General features: G+C 37.8%; 1 protein-coding gene across 40 annotated transcripts in view; it reads left to right on the forward strand.

Annotated features, from left to right (window-relative positions):
* The window catches only part of R3HCC1L (R3H domain and coiled-coil containing 1 like), a 110,839-nt gene that overhangs the window by 34,728 nt on the left and 51,928 nt on the right, over positions 1–24,183 (forward strand). For 10 of the 40 annotated variants that reach the window (XM_054660425.2, XM_063780995.1, XM_063781016.1 and 7 more), the window contains one exon: positions 17,611–17,707. The exons of 18 other annotated variants lie outside the window; for them this stretch is intronic. Coding sequence is in view for 5 of the 22 variants with exons in the window: in XM_063780991.1 (XP_063637061.1) it covers positions 5,904–5,910 (7 nt within the window). In the remaining 17 variants the exon portion in view is untranslated. Of the gene's footprint in view, positions 1–5,592; positions 5,911–17,610; positions 17,708–24,183 lie in introns of those variants that run through there. 12 more of the 40 variants (XM_063781007.1, XM_063781012.1, XM_063780991.1 and 9 more) reach the window with 5 other exon arrangements.

The following is a 24,183-nucleotide window of genomic DNA, read 5'->3' on the forward strand; positions in this document are numbered from 1 at the left end:
TGAAATGTGCCTCTGGAGAAGGAAAGTAGAGAAGGGCAGCATTTTCAAATGCTTGGAGGAGTTGGTAGGAAGAAGTATAGAGATTATTCTTATGGGGAATAGAAGAGAGGGTGTTCCTCTCCTGACACCTGGTGAGGTTCTTTACCATATGGCTTTTGAGGGTGAGGCAAGGTGAATGAGGAAGTTTCAGAGACAACAGTGAATTATTGTCAGCCTTTTTAAGTCTGGAAGGTTATTGGAAATAGGCATGCCATGAAAGCATTAAAGATCTTTCATTCTTATCTTACTTGGTTTTCTCTTTTTACGGCAGCAGTCTTTGAACTCTTTTTGGTTGCATTGCAGTTACATGGATTCTAAGCAAATTGTGAATATTTATGAAACTAATGCATCATTGTGAGACCATTCTGCTGAATATCAGGCAGTCTAGTCTAGTAGTTAAGTGCAGGGACTTTGAAATCCTAACCAACACTTAGAAGTTGTGTGATCTTTAGTTATTTAAGCTTCAGATTTCTCCTATATAAAATTGGGATAATCATAGCTATCTCTTAGTACTATAGTTGGAACCAAATGAGATAATGTATATACAATGTTTACCACAGTCCCTGTCAGGTAGTAAGCACTCTGTAAATGGTAGCTGATTATTCTTCTTTCTCTTCCTCTACTACTACTAAATCACTGCTCTACCACTACTTCACTTTTGCTTGTAGGGCCTAAACTGTAATGAAACAGAAAACACAATTAGACATGGTTCATCGCGGCAGATTTTGAAAAATATGTCATTGTTCTCTTGGGCATGGCTTAATAGTTCTTTCTTAACTAAGTAGAAACTATAAAAAGACTTTTTAAAATGAAAGATAAGAATCTTTGTCTTGGTTTAAGATAGTTTTGCAAATGAGTGTACAAAACTAGTTATTCTAAAATGTATTTGCTTAATGCAAATAAATCAGCCTTTATATGAGCTTAGGGAATATGTAAAACTAACAGTTCGAAGAATTGTCATTCCTTATTACTCACCTAACACAACCTTTTTTTTTTTTTTTTCCGAGTGAGTGCTTTTTTTGGGAATTGTTTGAAGTTTTTTTCTTGTGCCAAGAATAGTCACAGTAGAAGTCTTGTCCAGTGTATGAGGCACATTTTTGGGGGAATGGGATGGAAAAATCACCCTGATCATTTATCCTTAATGGTAATGAGTATTAGTGTGGATAATATATTTGGATTTGATGTGCATTATGTGATTATTTCTTCAGCACAATTAACTTCCTGATTAAACTTTGCTCAGCATATATCGTGAGCATATACTCGGTGGAAAACTGATAATACTGCTATAATGGTGGTAAAACTGCTAGTTTAGTTGATAGACAATCTGGGTTCTGGTCTTAGTTACTACCACTCTAATAGTCTTAGATAAATCCCTCAACCAGATGGTTTTCAAAGGCTCTTTTCAGCTATAAGCTTTTTGTTTGTTTGTTTTGAGACTGGGTCTTGCTCTGTCACCCAGGCTGGAGTACAGTGGCACAATCATAGTTCACTGCACCCTCAAATTCATGGGCTCAAGCAGTCTCCCTCCCTCTCAGCCTTCCAGGTAGTGAGGGTTACAGGTATGTGCTACCGTTCCCAGCTAATTTTTTATCTCGTTTTAATTTTTTAGAGACAGAGTCTTGCTAAGTTGCCCAGGCTGGTCTTGAACTCCTGGCCTCAGGCAGTACTCCCACCTCGGCTTCCCAGAGTGCTGGGATTGCCTGCGTGAGCCACTGTGCCTGGCTTCAGCTATAAGATTTGAAGATAGGTATGCAGGTGGCTTAGAAACTGGGAAATGTAGTAGTGACACATTTTGGCCACCAGAGGGTGAAGTCCAGTCATTGAAGTTGTGCTCTGTATTTGACCAGAATGTGGCATTCTTGGAAATGAAGAGGACACATTGACCCTCTGTTCATTTAGGTTAAGTCATAGAGCCTCTTGCTCTCTGATTCTGCTTTCACTTATTATCTTTCTAAAACTTTCTGGGTAGGACTGGGGCAGATATTAAAGAAAGGAGAAGAAAGGAATAGAGGTATCTAATTGTCAGCTATTCATCCAATTTTGTTCTGTAAGATAGTGAATAGCTTTCAGATGACCTATGGGCAACCTTGATGGGAAGCACAGTAGTATATAGGTCACCACACTTAATTATTTGTGGCCACCTTCCTTCCCCAAAACACATAGGCATGCACACAACACTTAACCCTCATTGCCTTCACTCTCTCTGAAATTCCAAGGATGAAAACAGAATGTCTGAGAAATATAGTAGCATGAGCACAGCCCTTATAATTGTAACCAAGGTTCCAGTCTTGCATTGCCACTTAATATCTGTGTAACCACAGACATTACAATTTTGAATTCTCAGTATCTTTATCTGAAAAACTAGGATGTTGAATTCTGACCTATACAATCCCTTTCGGTAAGTCTAATTCCAAGGCTCTGTAAAAATTCTTTAATGTTTATTTGAAGGGCAGTGCTATTCTTAATACAACACTTTAATAAAGTAGTATCTTTAAACAATAGCATGTTCTTTTTTGATAGAAACAGAGCTCTAGATGTTGTTAAGGCATAGATATTAAAGAAGTAAACTATCATGACATCAAATAGAAAGACAGTTACTGCTCCACCGTGGCATTTTTTTAGCCCCATAAACAAATACAAACTAATTCTCTGTGAATATAGGCTCAGGATAGCAGTGGTTCAATCAAGAGGGGCCAAGACTAGGAGGAGCCAGGCCAAGCTGATTTCGGTTATAGTTAATAGTGAAACATTATGAGAAGAAGTCATTTGGGGATAAGTAAGCTTAGCAAAAGAGAGCATGTAGGTTCTGGGAACCTATGTCATGAGTCAGAATCCATTTCTTCCAGCCACACCAGTGGAAATAACTTTGACACAACATTCAATTATACAAGTCCAAGTTGCTGTCTGAGAGCTCAGGATGATAAGATGGAAGGAACAAGGAAAGGCACGGTAGTCTAAATACCCAGACAAGCTGAGATGAGTGTCTAGAATGTGATAGAGCAAATGGACTCAGAAGTGTGCTTGTGAAAGCAGGCAAGGATTAGTACTTACTATTATGTTTAATATGTATGCAAGAGAGTAGAAGCCAGTCAGGCTGACTGGGTAGAAACAACATTTTAGGATTATGTTCAAAAGATAATTTTAATCTGTCCTGGTTTTAATCGCTATCCTTGGTGTTGGTAGAGAAGGTCTATTTGGTATGTCTGAGGCTCTACACATGTTTGAGGCTAGTGATTATATCACTGACAAACTCTAGGTTGTTTGATGGTTCTAATAGCTTTACACTCCACGGGGTATACACGTATTCACAGATCCGCTCACTACTGCTGCAGAGTTCATTTCACAGAAATGAACTGGCTAGTAAAAAATTTGGCAGGCAAACTAGCTTTTCAAGTAGCTGCTAGGAATGGAGCCCAGCTATTCCCTTTGGGCTTGAGCTGTTGGAATTCATTGGGTTAGCAGCTAGAAAGAATGAAACTGTAACATTTTTAGCGTGGTTCATGACAGCAAAGCTGAGGTGTTAGGATTTCTGTTCTAGAGGTTTACACTGCAAGTAACTTAACTTGATTGTGTGTCTTAATATTACTGGGCTTCTGACTGCTGAAATATGGCTTGGATCGATGGTGGTTTGGAGAAAGTAGAAAGAGGGGTATCCATCATCTGGAGGCTCCATAGAAGCTGGCTGATAATGCTGCTTTCACCAGGCAGCCATCTGTCCATCCATCCATCAGTAGGATGAAATGAGATTTAGCGGAACAGGCAGCCGTAACTCTGAGATACTTTCTAACCAACAATTGCAGCCCTGGCCTGAGTCTGACCACAAAGCACAGCACTGGGGTTTGGCGGGATGTGGCAGCAAGTGCAGTCTCCTTCCCGTCACTGCCAGCCTAGTATGTATTCAGTATGAGGCTGTAGCCCAAGCTTACTTCCCATACAAAATTTGACTAAACTTGGGATGACAAGTAGACAGAAATAGTCTTTCAGCTCCAGACTAAAAATTTTACAAGTTGAGCAGACCCTTTCGGTGGGGAATTTTTTTGCTTAACACTCTGGGTACTTATAGTAATTCTGTCATTGTGGTACTTAGGGATGAGGTAAAGGTAATTTACTGATTTCATTTTATATAAATTCTTGTTTTTCTTAAATCAAAATTTTTACCTAGATTGTTAGGTTGCAGAAATGGAATTTTCATTCTCTTATTTCTTTCTTCTCTCTTTGGTGGTGCTAATATGAAAGGAAAGAAAATGTAGATGGGGAAATGGGTAAAAAATTCGAAGCAAGAAAATGGATGATCCCTAAAATGGACAGTTAGGCTCTGAATAATTGGTTGTGTACCATGTCTTCCTGGTTCTTTTGCAGGAACATTGAGCCTTCTGAGAGAGCCTCTTAGTATAGCTCTGTGCTCATGTTGCCTGTCCTGGTACCATCCCTAGCCATGGCCAGCTTCCTTGACTGCTTTCTCTCACTGATCACTTTAGACCTCAGCTCCTGCTCTTTGTTCTGAAACCTTGCTTTTCACTTCAGACTGGGGGAGGGGTAGAGGGAGCCTAATGTACCGGAGATGCTTCGGAAATGAGAGCCTTGGATGAATTCCTGGGCCTATTGATCCACCGGCAGTTTATGCATCCTGACATTCATAATCTCAGTAGGCTGCTGATGTTCCTGATTAATGGGCCCAGGGGCTGTCCATCCGTCACTTCACATTAATTACTGAAGAGGTGTTTTTCCAGTGATTTACCTGACAGCGGGCTGTGATAAATACCCCTAAGCAGAGTGGGCAGTGATTAATCACAGGGCCACACCCCTCCCCCTACTCTTTTTTCCCCCTAACCACAGGTTAGCATTGGGACCTGACCAAATAGTGCCCCCTCCCCATAAGCTATCTATCTCCATAATTGCTTGTGGATGCATATTTATTGGGGCATGGGGCCTGGCAGATAGCATTCTAGAACTTGTGCCAAAGATGATGAAAAATAAATCTTCCCAATAGGAAGAGTATCTAACGTGTTTTTACATGGGGCAGAGAAGTGTCTGTGAGCTGCCTGTATGTTGCTTTTTAAGAAATCTGATAGGAATATTGCCCACCTGCTATGCCTGCACTCTATACTGTAATGGTTGCTTTTTGAGCTTTAAAAAGAGGAGATAGAACAACTTTTATGTTTGCTATACTTGTAGTATATTCAGGGAGAATATGTGAACAAATATGAGAAATTAGAGAACATTTCAAAGTACTAATACAATCTTGGGAGAATTGGACTAGAACTTCAGGATTCCATTTCTTACTCTGTGGCCTTAGAAAGTGAAATTTAGTTAACTATTTAAGTGTTTTAATGTTTTTCATGTGTCAGGCATTGTATTCAGCTCTGGAGATACGAAGATGAATTGGGCTGAGATCTCAGGGAACAAATTCTAGTGCCCGTTGCCTCTGTTTCTCAAAGTACAAAATAAACTTCCAGGAAGTTATTGAATTAATTTAAAATTAGTATAAGATCTAAAGTAATTTAAAATCAGTTCTTACATTAATTTTTCTGTGAATATTTATTGTATTCCCAGGGATAAAAGCAGCATATGAAAGATACTATCTGCCCTCAAGAAACTTGTAGAGTGTGAGATGGCATTCATAAATGAAACAGTTGAATAAGAATATAAAGGAGTATATAATGAGAGTGATATAACAACAATGAGATATCTCAGTTTAAACACAACTCATTTAGGAGGGCGTTAGACATTATCAAGGAGGGCATTTCAGAAGTTGGAAGGAGCAGACAATGAGGCCATCCTGCCCAGAATGGAGACTTTGTGTCTGAGAATGATAGAAATATTATTGAAATTGTAGATTGACACCAAATCATGGAAAATCTTAAATGCAAGGTAAGCCCAGTTTATATATTGTATGCTCTGGTGAATCTAAGGTTTTGAGTGAGAAAGTCTAGAAAAAAATGTATTTTAGAAAAAATTCTTACATATTGATGTTCGTAATGTTATTTGGAATTGCCAGATTACCTTGGCATTCTCGGAGCCCTCTTTTCCTCTGTAGTTCAAAATAAAACCGTTCAAATTAAAAATATAGTTTTCTGTATCTGCCCGAGTGCAGTGCAAAGGATTGTGTAGTTCGGTTATATATGGAAGAGATGATAGAGTTGACAGTCAAAGGAGACCAAGTTTCTCATCGTTAACGCGTGCAAAGTTGAGTAAGTCAATGAAGTTTTAAGTAATGACTGCAGAATTAAATTGGGAAAGACTATGGCCTCAAGATTTAAGAAAGAAACCGTCAGTCTTACAGATAACTTCATTAAGGCTATACTGATTATTTCCTGGCTACTAGACAGGCATATTTTAAAGCCAAGAATCAGAAATTAAAGGGTCAGTGCTGTCAGCTGTATTTTAGCAGGAATTTTAAAGAGATGTCATTTTTTTCATTAAAAAACTTAAGATTATATATGGCAAACTTCACCTTTCATAGAGTACATTTTGTGAATTTTGACAAACATGCAGTTGTGTAACTCCCACACAATTAAAATGCAGAGAGAGCAGTTCCATCCATCCAAAAAATTCCCTTGTCACTTTATAGTCAGCCCCTTACCTGACCCCAAGCTTCTGGCAACCAGTGGTATGTTTTCTGTCTCTACAGTTTTGTATTTTCCAGGATGTTGTGTAACTGGAATTGTATTTCTCTAATGATAAATGATTTTGAGCATCTTTTTTGCCATCCTTATATCTTCTTTGGTGAAGTATTCTTAAATTATTTTGTTGTTTTTTTGACACTGAGTTTTGAGATTCTGGATGAAAGTTATCAGATGTGATTTGCAAATATTTTCTTGCGGTTTGTGGCTTTTTAAAATTCTCTTACATGTCTTTGAAGAGCAGAAGTTTGAATTTTGATAAAGTCGAGTTTATTGATTTAAAAATTATTTTATTTTATGGGTCATGCTTTTGATGTTATATCTAAGAAACCTTTGCTAAACCAAAAATCACAAAGATTTTGTTCTATATTTATTTATAGAAGTGTTAAAATTGTAGGTTTACATTTAGATCTGTGATTTGTTTTGTTAGTTTTTATATGTGGTGTGAGGTATGGATACAGTTTTTGTTGCAAATGAATTTCCACTTGTTTCGGCACCATTTTTTGGAAAGACTCTCTTTTTTCATAGAATTTCCTTTATACATTTCTTGAAAATCAGTTGTTCATATACGTGTGAGTCTTCTTCTGGACTCTTATTGCGTTTCATACATCTAAATATTTACCCTTTCTCCAATATGACACTTACCTGAGATTATTGTAGCTTTATAGTAAACTTGAAATCAGGTAGTGTGAGTTCTCCATCTTTATCCCTTTTCAAAGTTACTTTGGCGATTCCAGTTCCTATGCCTCTTCATATCCATTTTAAAATCAGCTTCTTAATTTCTGTAGAAAGTCCTTCTGGATTCTGATTTAATTCTAAAGATCATTTTGGGGAGAATTGATATCTTTAATATTGAGGCATCTCATTTATGATCTTTCTTTCGATTTTTGATGTCTTATCAACGTATTTTAGTTTTCAGCATAGATTGTACACATACTCTGTTAGATTTATGCCTAAGCATTTCATGTTTTTGAGTGCTGATGTAAATGATACTCTTCGATTTTCAGTTTTTTTCATTGATAGAATATAGAACTGCTTGTATCCTCATAACCTTGCTAAACTTACTTAGTTCTGGTAGCTTTCTTAGAGAGTCTATGGGATTTCTATGCAGAAGATTATGTCATCTGCAGATAAAGACAGTATTACTTCTTTCTTCCAATCTGGATGTCTTTTATATTTTTTTCTGCCTTGCTGCACTGGCTAAAACCTCCATTTTAATGTCAGATAGAAGTGACAAGTGTGGTCATCTTTATTTTTGCATCTTACGGGGAAAGCATTTGGTTCTTCATCAAGTATAATATAAACTATAGGTTTTTATTGCTCTGCTTTTTTTTTTTAGATAACATTTATCAGGATGAGGAAGTTCTCCTATTCCTAGTTTACTGGATGGATGTTGAATTTTGTCAGATATTTTATGTACATCTATTGAGATAATCATGTATTTTATTTTTGTTAGTCTTTTGTTATGGCTAATTACATTTTGCCTGAACATTTTTTAAAATTAATTTATTAATTAATTTATTATACTTTAAGTTCAAGGGTACATGTGCACAATGTGTAGGTTTGTTACATATGTATACATGTGCTATGTTGGTTTGCTGCACCCATTAACTCGTCATTTACATTAGGTATTTCTCCTAATGCTATCCCTCCCCCATCCCCCCACCCCACAACAGGCCCCAGTGTGTGATGTTCCCCTTCCTGTGTCCAAGTGTTTTCATTGTTCAATTCCCACCTATGAGTGAGAACATAAGGTGTTTGGTTTTCTGTCCTTGGAATAGTTTGCTCAGAATGATGGTTTCCAGCTTTATCCACGTCCCTACAAAGGACGTGAACTCATCCTTTCTTTTGGCTGCGTGGTATTCCATGGTGTATATGTGCCACATTTTCTTAATCCACTCTATCATTGATGGACATTCGGGTTGGTTCCAAGTCTTTGCTATTGTGAATAGTGCCTCAATAAACATATGTATGCATGTGTCTTTATAGTAGCATGATTTATAATCCTTTGGGTATATACCCAGGAATGGGATGGCTGGGTCAAATGGTATTTCTAGTTCTAGATCCTTGAGGAGTTGCCACACTGTCTTCCACGATGGTAGAACTAGTTTACGCTCCCACTAACAGTGTAAAAGTGTTCCTATTTCTCCACATCCTCTTCAGCACCTGTTGTTTCCTGACTTTTTAACGATCGCCATTCTAATTGGTGTGAGATGGTATCTCATTGTGGTTTTGATTTGCATTTCTCTGATCACCAGTGATGATGAGCATTTTTTCATGTGTCTATTGGCTGCATAAATGTCTTATTTTGAAAAGCATCTGTTCATATCATTTGCCCACTTTTTGATGGGGTTGTTTGATTTTTTCTTGTAAATTTGTTTAAGTTTTTTCTTGTAAATTTGTTTAAGTTCTTTGTAGATTCTGGATATTAGCCCTTTGTCAGATGAGTAGATTGCAAAAATTTTCTCCCATTCTGTAGGTTGCCTGTTCACTCTGATGGTAGTTTCTTTTGCCGTGCAGAAGCTCTTTAGTTTAATTAGACCCCATTTGTCTATTTTGGCTTTCGTTTTTTATGTTTTAAATGCTTTTGGTGTTTTAGTCATGAAGTCCTTGCCCATGCCTGTGTCCTGAATGGTATTGCCTAGGTTTTTTTCTAGGGTTTTTATGGTTTTAGGTCTAACATTTAAGTCTTTAATCCATCTTGAATTAGTTTTTGTATAAGTTGTAAGGAAGGGATCGAGTTTCAGGTTTCTACATATGGCTAGCCAGTTTTCCCAGCACCCATTATTAAATAGGGAATCCTTTCCCCATTTCTTGTTTTTGTCAGGTTTGTCAAAGATCAGAGGATTGTAGATATTGGTATTATTTCTGAGGCCTCTGTTCTGTTCCATTAGTCTATATCTCTGTTTTGGTACCAGTACCATGCTGTTTTGGTTACTGTAGCCTTGTAGTATAGTTTGAAGTCAGGTAGCGTGATGCCTCCAGCTTTGTTCTTTTGGCTTAGGATTGACTTGGCAATGCGGGCTCTTTTTTGGTTCCATATGAACTTTAAAGTAGTTTTTTTCCAATTCTGTGAAGAAAGTCATTGGTAGCTTGATGGGGATGGCATTGAATCTATAAATTACCTTGGGCAGTATGGCCATTTTCACGATACTGATTCTTCCTATTCATGAGCATGGAATGTTCTTCCATTTGTTTGTGTCCTTTTATTTCATTGAGCACTGGTTTGTAGTTCTCCTTGAAGAGGTCCTTCACATCCCTTGTAAGTTGGATTCCTAGATATTTTATTCTCTTAGTAGCAATTGTGAATGGGAGTTCACTCATGATTTGGCTCTCTGTTTGTCTGTTATTGGTGTGTAGGAATGCTTGTGATTTTTGCACATTGATTTTGTATCCTGAGGCTTCGCTGAATTTGCTTATAAGCTTAAGGAGATTTTGGGCTGAGTTGATGGGGTTTTCTAAATATACAATCATGTCATCTGCATCAGGGACAATTTGACTTCCTCTTTTCCTAATTGAATACCCTTTATTTCTTTCTCTTGCCTAATTGCCCTGGCCAGAACTTCCAACAATTTGTTGAATAGGAGTGGTGAGAGAGGGCATCCCTGTCTTGTGCCAGTTTTCAAAGGGAATGCTTCCAGTTTTTGCCCATTCAGTATGATATTGGCTGTGGGTTTGTCATAAATAGCTCTCATTATTTTGAGATACATTCCATCAATACCTAGTTTATTGAGAGTTTTTAGCATGAAAGGTTGTTGAATTTTGTCAAAGGCCTTTTCTGCATCTATTGAGATAATGGTGTGGTTTTTGTCTGTGGTTCTGTTTATATGATGGATTACATTTATTGATTTATGTATGTTGAACCAGCCTTGCATCCCAGGGATGAAGCCAGCATGATCTTGGTGGATAAGCTTTCTGATGTGCTGCTGGATTCGGTTTGCCGGGATTTTATTTAGGATTTTCGAATCAGTGTTCATCAGGGATATTGGTCTAAAATTCTCTTTTTTTGTTGTGTCTCTGCCAGGCTTTGGTATCAGGATGATGCTGGCCTCATAAAATGAGTTAGGGAGGATTCCCTCTTTTTCTATTGATTGGAATAGTGTCAGAAAGAATGGTACCAGCTCCCCTTTGTACCTCTGGTAGAATTTGGCTGTGAATCTTTTTGGTCCTGGACTTCTTTTAGTTGGTAGGCTATTAATTATTACCTCAATTTCGGAGCCTGTTACTGGTCTATTCAGGGATTCAAATTCTTCCTGGTTTAGTCTTGGGAGGGTGTATGTGTCCAGGAATTTATCCATTTCTTCTAGATTTTCTAGTTTATTTGCGTATAGGTATTTGTAGTATTCTCTGATAGTAGTTTGTATTTCTGTGGGGATTGGTGGTGATATCCCATTTATCATTTTTTATTGCATCTATTTGATTCTTCTCTTCTTTATTAGTCTTGCTAGTGGTCTATCAATTTTGTTGACCTTTTCAAAAAACCAGCTTCTGGATTCATTGATTTTTTGAAGGGTTTTTGTGTCTCTATTTCCTTCAGTTTTGCTCTGATCTTAGTTATTTCTTGCCTGCTGCTAGCTTTTGAATTTGTTTGCTCTTGCTTCTCTAGTTCTTTTACTTGTTATGTTAGGGTGTCGATTTTAGATCTTTCCTGCTTTCTCTTGTGGGCATTTAGTGCTATAAATTTCCCTCTACACACTGCTTTAAATGTGTCCCAGAGATTCTGGTATGTTGTGTTTTTGTTCCCATTGGTTTCAAAGAACATCGTTATTTGTGCCTTAATTTCATTATTTATGAAATAACGTCATTCAGGAGCAGGTTGTTCAGTTTCCACATAGTTATGTGGTTTTGAGTGAGTTCCTTAATCCTGAGTTCTACTTTGATTGCACTATGGTCTGAGAGACAGTTTGTTGTGATTTCTCTTCTTTTTGATGTGCTGAGGAGTGCTTTACTTCCAACCACGTGGTCAGTTTTGGAATACGTGCCATGTGGTGCTGAGAAGAATGTATATTCCGTTGATTGATTTGGGGTGGAGAGTTCTGTAGATGTCTATTAGGTCTGCTTGGTGCAGGGCTGAGTTCAAGTCCTGGATATCCTTGTTAACCTTCTGTCTCGTTGATCTGTCTGATATTGACAGTGGATGTTAAAGTCTCCCATTATTGTGTGGGAGTCTTGTAGGTCTCTAAGTACTTGCTTTATGAATCTGGGTGCTCCTGTATTGAGTTCATAGATATTTAGGATAGTTAGCTCTTCTTGTTGAATTGATCCCTTTACCATTATGTAATGGCCTTCTTTGTCTCTTTTGATCTTTGTTGGTTTAAAGTCTGTTTTATGAGACTAGGATTGCAACCCTTGCTTTTTTTTCTTTCCATTTGCTTGGTAGATCTTCCTCCATCCCTTTATTTTAAGCCTATGTGTGTCTCCGCACGTGAGTTGGGTCTCCTGAAGACAGCACACTGATGGGTCTTGACTCTTTATCCAATTTGCCAGTCTGTGTCTTTTAATTGGAGCATTTAGCCCATTTACATTTAAGGTTAATATTGTTATGTGTGAATTTGATCCTGTCGTTATGATGTTAGCTGGTTATTTTGCCTGTTAGTTGATGCAGTTTCTTCCTAGCATTGATGTTTTTGCTGTGGCTGGTACCAGTTGTTCCTTTCCATGTTTGGTGCTTCCTTTAGGAGCTCTTGTAAGGCAGGCCTGGTGGTGACAAAATCTCTCAGCATTTGCTTGTCTGTAAAGGATTTTATTTCTCCTTCACTTATGAAGCTGGATATGAAATTCTGGGTTGAAAATTCTTTTCTTTAAGAATGTTGAATATTGGACCCCACTCTCTTCTGGCTTGTAGATTTTCTGCCAAGAGATCTGTTAGTCTGATGGGCTTCCCTTTGTGGGTAATCCGACCTTTCTCTTGACTGCCCTTAACATTTTTTCCTTCATTTCAATCTTGGTGAATCTGACAATTATGTGTCTTGGGATTGCTCTTCTTGAGGAGTATCTTTGTGGCGGTCTCTGTATTTCCTGAATTTGAATGTTGGCCTGCCTTGCTAGGTTGGGGAAGTTCTTCTGGATAATATCCTGAAGAGTGCTTCCAGCTTGGTTCCATTCTCCCCGTCACTTTCAGGTATACCACTCAAACGTAGATTTGGTCTTTTAACATAGTCCCATATTTCCTGGAGCCTTTGTTCATTTCTTTTTACTCTTTTTTCTCTAAACTTCTCTCTTCATTTCATAAATTTGATCTTCAATCACAGATACCCTTTATTCCAGTTGATCGAATCAGCTACTGAAGCTTGTGCATGAGTCACATAGTTCTTGTGCCATGGTTTTCAGCTCCATCAGGTCATTTAAGGTCTTCTCTATACTGTTTATTCTAGTTACAGTTATCTAATCTTTTTTTCAAGGTTTTTAGCTTCCTTGCGATGGGTTCAAACATCCTCCTTTAGCTCGGAGAATTTTGTTACTACCGACCTTCTGAAGCCTACTTCTGTCAACTCGTCAAAGTCATTCTCCGTCCAGCTTTGTTCTGTTGCTGGCGAGGAGCTGTGATCCTTTCGAGGAGAAGCAGCGCTCTGGTTTTTAGAATTTTCAGCTTTTCTGCTCTGGTTTCTCCCCATCTTTGTGGTTTTATCTACCTTTGGTCTTTGATGTTGGTGACCTACAGATGGGGTTTTGGTGTGGATTTCCTTTTTGTTGATGTTGATGCTGATGTTATTCCTTTCTATTTGTTAGTTTTCCTTCTAACAGGTCACTCAGCTGCAGGTCTGTTGGAATTTGCTGGAGGTTCGCTCTGGACCCTGTTTGCCTGGGTATCACCATCGGAGGCTGCAGAATAGCAAATATTGCAGAACAGCAAATATTCCTGCCTGATCCTTCCTCTGGAAGCTTCATCTCAGAGGGGCACCTGGCTATATGAGGTGTCAGTCGGCCCCTCCTGGGAGGTGTCTCCCAGTTAGGCTACATGGGGGGTCAGGGACCCACTTGAGGAGGCAGTCTGTCCTTTCTCAGAGCTCAAACACCGTGCTCGGAGAACCACTGCTGTCTTCAGAGCTGTCAGACAGGAACGTTAAGTCTGCAGAAGTTTCTGCTGACTTTTGTTCAGCTATGCTCTGCCCCCAGAGGTGGAGTCTACAGAGGCCTGCAGGCCTCATTGAGCTGCGGGGGGCTCTACCCAGTTTGAACTTCCCGGCCGCTTTGTTTACCTCCTCAAGCCTCGGCAATGGTGGACGCCCCTCCCTGAGCCAGGCTGCTGCCTCGCAGTTCGATCTCAGACTGCTGTACTAGTGGTGAGCAAGGCTCCGTGGTTGTGGGACTTGCTGAGCCAGTCAAGGGATATAATCTCCTGGTGTGCCATTTGCTAAGACCATTAGAAAAGTGCAGTATTTGGGTGGCAGTGTCCCGATTCTCCTTGTATAGTCTGTCATGGCTTCCCTTGGCTAGGAAAGGGAAATCCCCTGACCCCTTGCGCTTCCTGGGTAAGGTGATGCCCTACCCTGCTTCAGCTCGCCCTCTGTGGGCTGCACCCACTGTCCAACCAGTCCCAATGAGATGAACCAGGTACCTCAGTTGGAAATGCAGAAATTACCCGTTTTCTGTGTCAGTCACACTGGGAGCAGCAGACTGGAGCTGTTCCTATTCGGCCATCTTGGAATGGACCACAAGGCTGAACATTTTTTATTTCTTCTTCAGTTTGAAATATATTTTCATGGATATAGATTTCTGCATTGACAGTTTTTTCTTTCAGCACTTTAGTGGTGTCTGGCTTTCAAAATTTCTGAAAGTTCTTATCCTGTTCCACTGTATTGTGTCTTTTTTTTTTTTTTTTTAAACTCTGGCAGCCTTCAAGGTTTTCTCTTTCTCTTTGATTTTTTCCACCATCAGTTTGAATATAATGTGTCTAATTGTGGATTTTTGTTGTTGTTGTTGTTTGTTTATTTGATGCTGCCTAGTGTTCTCTGAGCTTTTTGGATTCTTTTGTATTAATTTTGAAAAATTTTGGTTATTATCTCTTCATATTTTGTTTCTGTCTTATTGTCTCTCTTTCTGGAATTCCAGTTACACATATGTTAGAGTATTTGATATTGTCCCATAGCACTTGGATGTTCTCTTCTCTGTTTTTCATTCTCTTGTCATGTTTTGTGGGAGTAGTTTCTGTTGATGTCTTTACTGATTCTGAGACTGTCTTGGTCTTCTGATAAGGTTGTTGAAAGCTTTCATCTCTGTTACTATATTTTTATTTCTAGCATTTCCATTTGATTTCTTCTTACCGTTTCCATCCCTCTGCTTAAATTACACATCTGCGTATGCATGTTATCTACATTTTTCGTTAGAGCATTTAACGTATAAATTCCGTGTTTGATAGTTCTAATATGATGGTTGTATCCGAATCTGGTTCTATTGTTTTGTTTTTTTTCTTTGCTCCTTTTTCTGTTTGTTTTTTTTTTTTTTTTTTTTTTTTTGGTTGAAATCTGGACATTTTGTGTAGAGAGCCAGTTAAATGGTATTTATGCCTGGAAATGGACATGCTTTGTCTTTTCCTGAGACGTGTGTGTGTGTGTGTAGTGGAATGTTGAGGGTTTTGTTATTGCTAGGTTACCTTTAATTTACCATAGGCTTAAAGTTTCTCTAGCATTACTTTGTGTGTAGGGTAGGATTTAGTTTGTCAGAGAGTTTTTCTTAATGTCTACCCTCAGCTTTAGGTCGGTCTTCCCTTTGAACTTGCATCTCAGAGAAGGTATTTCTCCATGCTTTAGCTCTTTGCTCACAAACAGTCATGCGCCACATAACAATGTTTTGGTCAACAGCAGACTGCATATATGATGATGGTCCCCTAAGATTATAATACCGTATTTTAACTGTACCTTTCTATGTTTAGATAAACAAAATACTTACCATTGTGTTACAGTTGCCTACAGTATTCAGTACAGTAACATGCTGTACAGGTTTGTAGCCTAAGACCAATAATATACCATACTGTATAGCCTAGGTGTGTAACAGGCTATACTGTCTTTGTCTGTGTAAGTATACTCTGTCATGTTCTCACAATGAAATCACCTGACGATGCATTTCTTAGACCATATTCCTGTCATTAAGTGACACATGACTGTAGTACATTGCTGTTACATGTTGTTTGAGGCTTGCTAGCCTGCATTTGATGGGAGATGGGGAGGACATTTTGTGTTGGATTTTTCCAGTCTCCATTTTAGCTAGGTGTTTCCATTTTCTCTGGGTCTCAAGTATGGGGCTTTTTCAGAGATCTTGCCCCTTCTTTAAGCAGGGTAGATTTTGTTTGCTTCCCCTAGCTGCAGGTCCACATTTGGCTTGTAGTAATTACAAAATTTTTTAACCAAGTTCTTATTGGCTTGTATGGTGTCTGGTGTTTACTATAGGTAAAGTAGTGCTCATGTCCCATCTCTCCCTTTAAAATCCTGTCTTTCCTTAGATTTCAGATCAATTACTTAGATTTAAGGTTACCTTACTTTTGTGCTGGGTTCAAGAAAATTTGTGATTTTGCACAACATCCATCTTTTACTTTGTTTTAATGGTGAAAATGACTTTCTAACTTTCTTCATCCTAAGCAGCACCTAGAAGTCCCATTTATTTATTGAGGATGTCTATTGATACGGGATTTTTGATGGTTAAAATATCTTTTAAATCTGTTCCTTTCAGTTTTTTCCTCCAAATTTGTATTTTTGTTTGTTCATTTATTCAATATAAAAAAGTCAAGTCTGTGCTATGTGTCTAGGCACTGTGCTCAGTGTTGGGGGATATAGGGATGAGCAAGTACCCTTAATAATACTTTCTCTAATGAGCATATAGTTTAATGGGGAAGACCGGATAATTAAAGAGGTAATTATACTAAAGTAATGATAAGAGCTGTAGTAGGAGATGTATATGGAAGGAGGCACCCAGTCTTATCTAGAATGATTAGGTAAGGCTTCTCAGAGAAAGAACTGTGATGCAGACCTAAAGATTATGTAGGAATTAGGTTAAAGATGGGTGGGAGGCTGTAGGGAAGTAGAGTAGGTAGAAGGAAGAGATTATCCAGTAGCTAAGATGGAAAACAAACAAACCCACAGAACCAACATGAAGAGTTTGAGAATCTGAAACAAGAGCCATGTGGCTATAAAGCATATGAAGACAGAAGTGACAAAAGGTAAGACTGGAGAAATTGGTTGGAGCCAGGTTAGAAAGAAGAGTCTTCTAAGCCATGTTAAGTTGATTTTATCATGAAAACAGTGGCAAGTCATTGAAAGACTTTAGGGAGGGTGACATCTGAGTAGCTAATGGTTTTGAAAAAGTCATTTTGGATGGAAGGTGAAGAGTGAATGGAAAGAAGCAAAGCAGTTACCAAGACTAGTTAGATAGGTTACCTCAGTAATCCAGGCGTTTGTATGTGTTGTTTTAACTTGGAGTAGTGGCATTAGAGATAGGGACAACCAGGCAAATTAAAGAGATACTCAAATGTGAAGATCAGTGGAACTTTTCCATTGGTTGAATACAGAGAGTGAGGAAGAGGGAAGACTTGGGATGTATCCAGTAAAAATCTTGGTATGTTTCTGTAGAACCTCCAAGTTTCCTTCCTTCTTTCCAGAGGGAGAGTAGAAGAAAGGACCCTTGGTTTACTTTCATAATTATCGTTTATGTATGGCCCAAAATTCATTGAGGCCGTGGAGGTAAGTCAGAAAAAGAGAAAAGGAAAAAATATCTAAGTAATATGTAAGTCATGGTAAATGAACTTCTCTTGCCTGATTGTCTTTGAGTGTTGAGAAAAACAGGACAGTTTGGTTCCTTCGGTTTTGATGTTTGGCTTATTGGTATATAAACAAAAAATCTGCAAACCTTGCTCTTTTGGAACAAAAATAGCATACAATTGATCTTCTCAAATAGCTGTTCCATGTAGAGAGACATTTAACTATATTTAATCATATAATTTCCTTGTTTTTTCCAGATGGTTTTACTCAGCATTTGGTGTGGTGGATCTTACATAAACCTTTAGAACTTACATTAGAGTGTTCAAGTCTTCTGAGACTCCAGAGTCACCTAAGGTAGTGATCATTGCCACTAACAGCTGTGACAAGTTTTATACACAACATTGCTGTGGGTGCCAATAATGTTTTTCATGGCAGTGGAGGGGCAAAGTATAGTTTTCAGAAAAAGGATGTTAGTGATAAACAGCTCTCATATGATTCAAGATTTCAGTGCTTAAGGTGGGAAAGTAGGCATGAAGCTTATGAAGGCCATCAGTTTTCCTTTTCAGAATGATGTAGTTAAAAGCAAGTATGGTGTATTATTACAATGTTAGAGTTAGGCAGTCATGATTTAGAAAATTTTTTGCTTTTTTGGGGGTGTACTGTGGGATAGAGTTGTGAGTAGCTAAATAACTCAGGTATTAGTCAAAGCTGGGTGTGCATTCTGGTTTCTGTACTTAGTAAGTACAGATGTACAACCTTGAGTCTTCATTTATTTGTCTGTAAAATGGTGATAATAATTATATACACCTTGAAGAGTTGTTACAAAGGTTAAGTGAGATGATGTATACAAGCACTTAACCCAGTGCTTCATTCATTGACTTATTCGGTAGGGTACAAGTTTACATTATATTGCCATGTACAGTTTGTTAAATCCAACATACTACAGATTGAGTAGCCCTTATCTGGACTGCTTGGGACCAGAAGTGTTTTTGATTTTGATTTTTTTTTTTTGAATATTTGCATTATATTTAACAGTTGAGCATCCCTAACCTGAAAATCTGAAATCTGAAATGCTCCAATGTGCATTTCCTTTGAGTGTCATGTCGGTGCTCAGAATGTTTTGGACTTTGGAGCATTTTGGATTGCAGATTTTCACATTAGGGCATATCAGCCATATAAGGTTTTTATAATCTAAGAAACAGTCATAATCATAGGTCTCTTAATCATTTCTCATAATTGGATTATGTTTACATATTTCCCATCTGTAAAAAGGGCTAGTAATGTAAAAATACAGAGTATCATTTCTTTGATGGTGGCAGGAAATTATGGTTTACAAGAATGAAGTAGGTTTTGGATGGGGGGCTTAAGTCTGGCTCCGGTTTAATTTTGCTGTTATCATTAGTTTGCACATAAGGTCTCTTTCTATAAATAGATATGTATCATATATACAAATTGAGAAAGGTTTGCTTTAGTAGGAAAATAGCTAGTGAGTTGAGTCAAACAGATAAGATGTAACAATTTTTTTTTTTTTAAGAGATAAGGTCTTGTTCTGTTCTCCAGGATGGAGTGCATTGGTCTGGTCTTAGTTCACTGTAACCTCAAACTCCTGGGCTTAGGTGATCCTCCTACCTCAGCCTCCTAAGTAGGTAGGGCTACAGATGTGCACCACCATGCCCAGCTAATTAAAAAACAATTTTTTTTTGTACAGATAGAGTCTCGCTATGTTGCCTAGGCTGGTCTCGAACTCCTGGACTTAAGTGATCCTCCCATCTTGGCCTCCCAGAAGTCCTGGGGTTATAGGCAGGACCCATTATACTTGGCCAAAGGAATTCTTAATGTTGTTCAAGAATACACATACCTTTTACACACACACACACACACACACACAATCTCAAATTAAGGAGAAACATCTGAATTGATACTGCTTTGTGCCAGGCACATTTGCTTTTGTGCTCATTTATTTAACAAACATCTTATTGAATGCTGTATGTGCCAGGAATGGTGCTGGGTATTGAGAAACTAAAAATGATAAGGTATTTCTTGCTTTCAAGGAGTTGTAGGTATGATTGTTAGTCAGACAAGCTTACAGTTTGGTATGGCAGTAGAGAGCGCAGAATACCCAGCCCGCATTTACTCAAGGAATATTTATTGAAAGCTAAAATATACAAGTATTCAGTAGGCATTCAGAGATCATTTAGAACTACATCTCAAAAGGAACAGCCCTAAGTCATCCTTGACAAGTAAGTCTTCAAATGACAATGGAGAGTCCTGTGTTTGGATCCATTATAGGATAGGCTCAGTGTAATGCTAAATAAGGCTAGACTGTTGAAAACTTTCTTATCAGCTTTGTTGAACTGGTGTTCCTTTGGCTTTTCATTTCTGTGCCTCAGTTATGTCTTTCAGAGTAGCTTTTGGAGAGGTTAAAGAAGGCAATTGGGGCTTCTCATCTCCTAACATTAAGTAATTGATATAGTTATTTATGTATTTTTTCCTATAAGATTGTTAAAGATATTTAAGTGGGGAGTACTAACCACACTGATATAGTCATATTGCCATAGGCATTTATGAGCACAGACATTGGTCTCAGAGTATCTAGATTAGGAGCTAGATAATCCTCTGCCATATTCTAGTCCTTTGGCCTTGGTGGACACAATTTAACACCCTTGTTCCCTCGGTTTTATCATTGGTAGAATTGGACTAGTAATAATTCTACTTCATAGGGTTGTTGGGAGAAACAAATGAAATGTTACTATTTTGAACATAAAATAGTCAAGTGAGTTGTCAGGTGAGCAAATAAGATCTGATAAGTGGCCAAAATAAATATAAAGTTCATGTATTAAAGTTCATATATTTTGCTCAATTAGGAAACACCTCAGATCCTTACTTAGAGGCCTTTTATTGTTACTTTGTATGTAATTTGGACACTCTGGAATTTGCATTGCCCTTTAGGTTGAGAGAAATAGAAATGCCTAGAGTAGCAATAAGTGACAGATGGTGAAGAGAAAGAAACAATAAAAATCAGGTACTCTACTAAAACAAAAAATAGTGATCTGGAGGTTGTAGTACAGCTGTGCATTGCATATGGGGTGAGGACAGCATTTCACAATGAAGAAGGCCTTGAGGCATCACCTTATACATGGCGCAGTTTGGCAGTTTGAACAGAACTGTTTGACTTCTCATTCTGCTTTCTACTAGTGATTCTGTTTCTTGCATGCCTTTTAGTAAGGTCTATCTATGTAAGGTCTCTCAGTGAGTGTCTACCTGGGTTAAAAGCTTATTTCTCTTTAGTCCAGATATGTTAAAGAGAAGACCTATAGAGTAATTTCTTTCACTATAGACTTTTATTTTAGAAATTATTGTCTTATTCTTTTAAATTGTAATATATATTTTGTATAACCTGGTTTGAATAGAAGTAAAAATGAATCTCCAAGCAGATACAGGAATTATTTTGTGTTTTCAAGTGTGAAATATATCATTGTATTATAATAACTAGTGCAAGTGCATTTACGGAAGGATACATTAAGAAAACTACAGCAGAATCAGTTGTGGTTCATTAGCAGATTTTATAGTTTTTAAAATATGAAGCCATTTCTCTGCTGTCCAAGTATAATTTTTTATGTTATTATATCACACACAAGTGCCTCTGTGCTGTGTTTGTGTTGAATCTCTTTTAAGTGAAGCGCCTGTGCAGGAGAAGGACATTTCTTGGTTTCTTATTTGCAAATGCAGTTGACCCTTAGTATCCCTGGAGAATTGGTTCCAAGACTTTCCTTGGATACCACAATTTGAGGATGTTCAAGTCTCTGATATAAAATGGCAGTATTCGTATATAACCTATGTACATCCTCCTTTTTACTTTATATCATCTCTAGATTATTTATACCTAATACAATATAAATGCTAGGTTAATATTTGTTAGACTTCATTGTTAGGGAATAATAACGAGGAAAATCTGTGCATGTTCAGTACAGACACAATTTTTTTAACTGAATATTTTCCATCTCTGGGTTGGTTGAATCCATAGATATGGAACCCATGGATATGGAGGGCCAGTTGTACTGTACTTGTGATTGACATTGAAAGTGGGAAGACCTTGAAAGTGTGGAAAGGATTGGGTATATTTTTTATTTTATTATTTTATTATTCTAATTTTATTCTGCCAAAGAATCTTCCAATTTTTTACTCATGTTTTCTCTTTTACCTTGCTCTACAACCAGAATTACAAATTATTTGAAACAGAAAATATTTTCTATGACTGTTGTATACTTTTCTGACATTGAATATGCTGTTTAGAATAGTATTTCAAAACTTTTATTCAAGTGAAATCAACTTAGTGAATAAATAGATCTTAAATTGTAAGAATTTTAAAAGCCTTAAATTGTAAAAAGTGAAGAAGAATTCTAGATTAAAAGTAATAGTAGTGCATATATTAAGGGTAAGTATTTTATGGACTTTTTTATTATTATACTTCAAGTTCTACAGTACATGTGCACAACCTGCACATTTGATACATAGGTATGCATGTGCCATGTTGGTTTGCTGCACCCATCAAATTATCATTTACATTAGGTATTTCACCTAATGCTATCCCTCCCCCAGTCCCCCACCCCCCGACAGGCCCCAGTGTGTGATGTTCCCTGCCATGTGTCCAAGTGATCTCATTGTTCAGTTCCTACCTATGAGTGAGAACATGTGGTGTTTGGTTTTCTGTCCTTGTGATAGTTTGCTGAGAATGATGGTTTCCACCTTCATCCATGTCCCTGCAAAGGACATGAACTCATCCTTTTTTTCAGCTGCATAGTATTCCATGGTGTATATGTGCCACATGTCCTTAATCCAGTTTATCATTGATGGACATTTGGGTTGGTTCCAAGTCTTCGCTATTGTGAATAGTGCCGCATTAAACATATGTGTGCGTGTGTCTTTATAGTAGCATGATTTATAATCCTTTGGGTATGTACCCAGTAATGGGATCACTGGGTGAAATGGTAATTCTAGTTCTAGATCCTTGAGGAATCGCCACACTGTCTTCCACAATGGTTGAACTAATTTACACTCCCACCAATAGTGTAAAAGCATTCCTATTTCTCCACATCCTCTCCAGCATCTGTTGTTTCCTGACTTTTTAATGATTGTCATTCTAACTGGCGTGAGATGGTATCTCATCATGGTTTTGATTTGCGTTTCTCTGATGACCAGTGAAGATGAGCATTTTTTCATGTGTCTGTTGGCTGCATAGATGTCTTCTTTTGAGAAGTGTCTGTTCATATCCTTTGCCCGCTTTTGATGGGGCTGTTTGTTTTTTTCTTGTAAATTTGTTTAAGTTCTTTGTAGATTCTGGATATTAGCCCTTTGTCAGATGAGTAGATTGCAAAAATTTTCTCCCATTCTGCAGGTTGCCTGTTCACTCTGATGGTAGTTTCTTTGCTGTGCAGAAGCTCTTTAGTTTAATCAGATCCCACTTGTCAATTTTGGCTTTTGTTGCCATTGCTTTTGGTGTTTAATCATGAAGTCCTTGCCCGTGCATATGTCCTGAATGGTATTGCCTAGGTTTTCTCCTAGGGTTTTTATGGTTTTAGGTCTAACATTTAAGTCTTTAATCCATCTTGAATCAATTTTTGTATAAGGTGTAAGGTATGGATGGAGTCTCACTCTGTTGCCCAGGCTGGAGTGCAGTGGCGTGATCTCGGCTCACTATAACCTCTGCCTCGCGGGTTCAAGCAATTCTCCTGCTTCAGCCTTCCAAGTAGCTGGGATTACAGGCACCCGCCACCACGCCCGGCTAATTTTTGTACTTTCAGTAGAGATGGGGCTTCACCATGTTGGCCAGGCTGGTCATGAACTCCTGACCTCAGGTGATCCACCCACCTCAGACTCCCAAAGTGCTGGGATTATAGGTGTGAGCCACTGTACCCAGCCTGGACTTTTTTTTTAAGTCACATATGTGTATGAGTCTGTTTACTGTGTTGTTATATGAAATGCTTTTCTTACTGTGGAATGCAGGAAAAAAATTGGAAAAACTGGCTTAGGAACCTATGCTTTTAGGTAAGTCTTATAAAGCTTTAAAAAAAAAGGCCTTGGAAATAATATAGAGCAGAAATAAACAAAATAGAAAATAGGAAAATAATAGAAAAAAGTAAAGAAACTAAATAGTTTGGCATTTTGAAAAGATCATAAGATCAATAAAATTGACAAACCCTTAGCTAGGCTAAGGAGAAAGAGAATAGACTCAACTGAAGTCAGAAATGAAAAAGGAGACATTGCAACTGATGCCACAGAAATACAAAGGATCATTAAGTGACTATTATGAATAATTATACACCAACATATTGGCTAACCTGAAAGAAACTGATAGATTTCTAGAAACATAACAAGACTGAATAATGAAGAAATAGAAAATCTGAGCAGACCCATAAGCAGTAAGGAAATTCAATTAGTAAGCAAAAATCTCCTAGCAAAGAAAAGCCCAGGACCACATGGCTTCATTGGGGAATTCTACCAAACATTTAAAGGAGAATTGACACCAATTCTTCTTAAACTCTTCCAAAAAATGGAAGAGGAAGGAACACTTCCAGACTCATTTAATGAGGTCAGTATTACCCTGATACCAAAGCCAGAGATACTATAAGAAAACTACAGGCCAGTATCTCTGATGAATATTGTAAAAATCTTCAACAAAATACTAGCAAGATGAATTCAATAAGACATTAAAAGGATCTTACACCATGACCAAGTGGAATTTATCTCTGGGATGCAAGGATGGCTCAACATAGGAAAATCAATAAATATAGAATATATACAATATTAACAACTGAGGACAAAAATCACAT

The sequence above is a fragment of the Pan troglodytes genome, chromosome 8, assembly GCF_028858775.2.
Source record: "Pan troglodytes isolate AG18354 chromosome 8, NHGRI_mPanTro3-v2.0_pri, whole genome shotgun sequence".
NCBI classification, from domain to species: Eukaryota; Metazoa; Chordata; class Mammalia; order Primates; family Hominidae; genus Pan; species Pan troglodytes.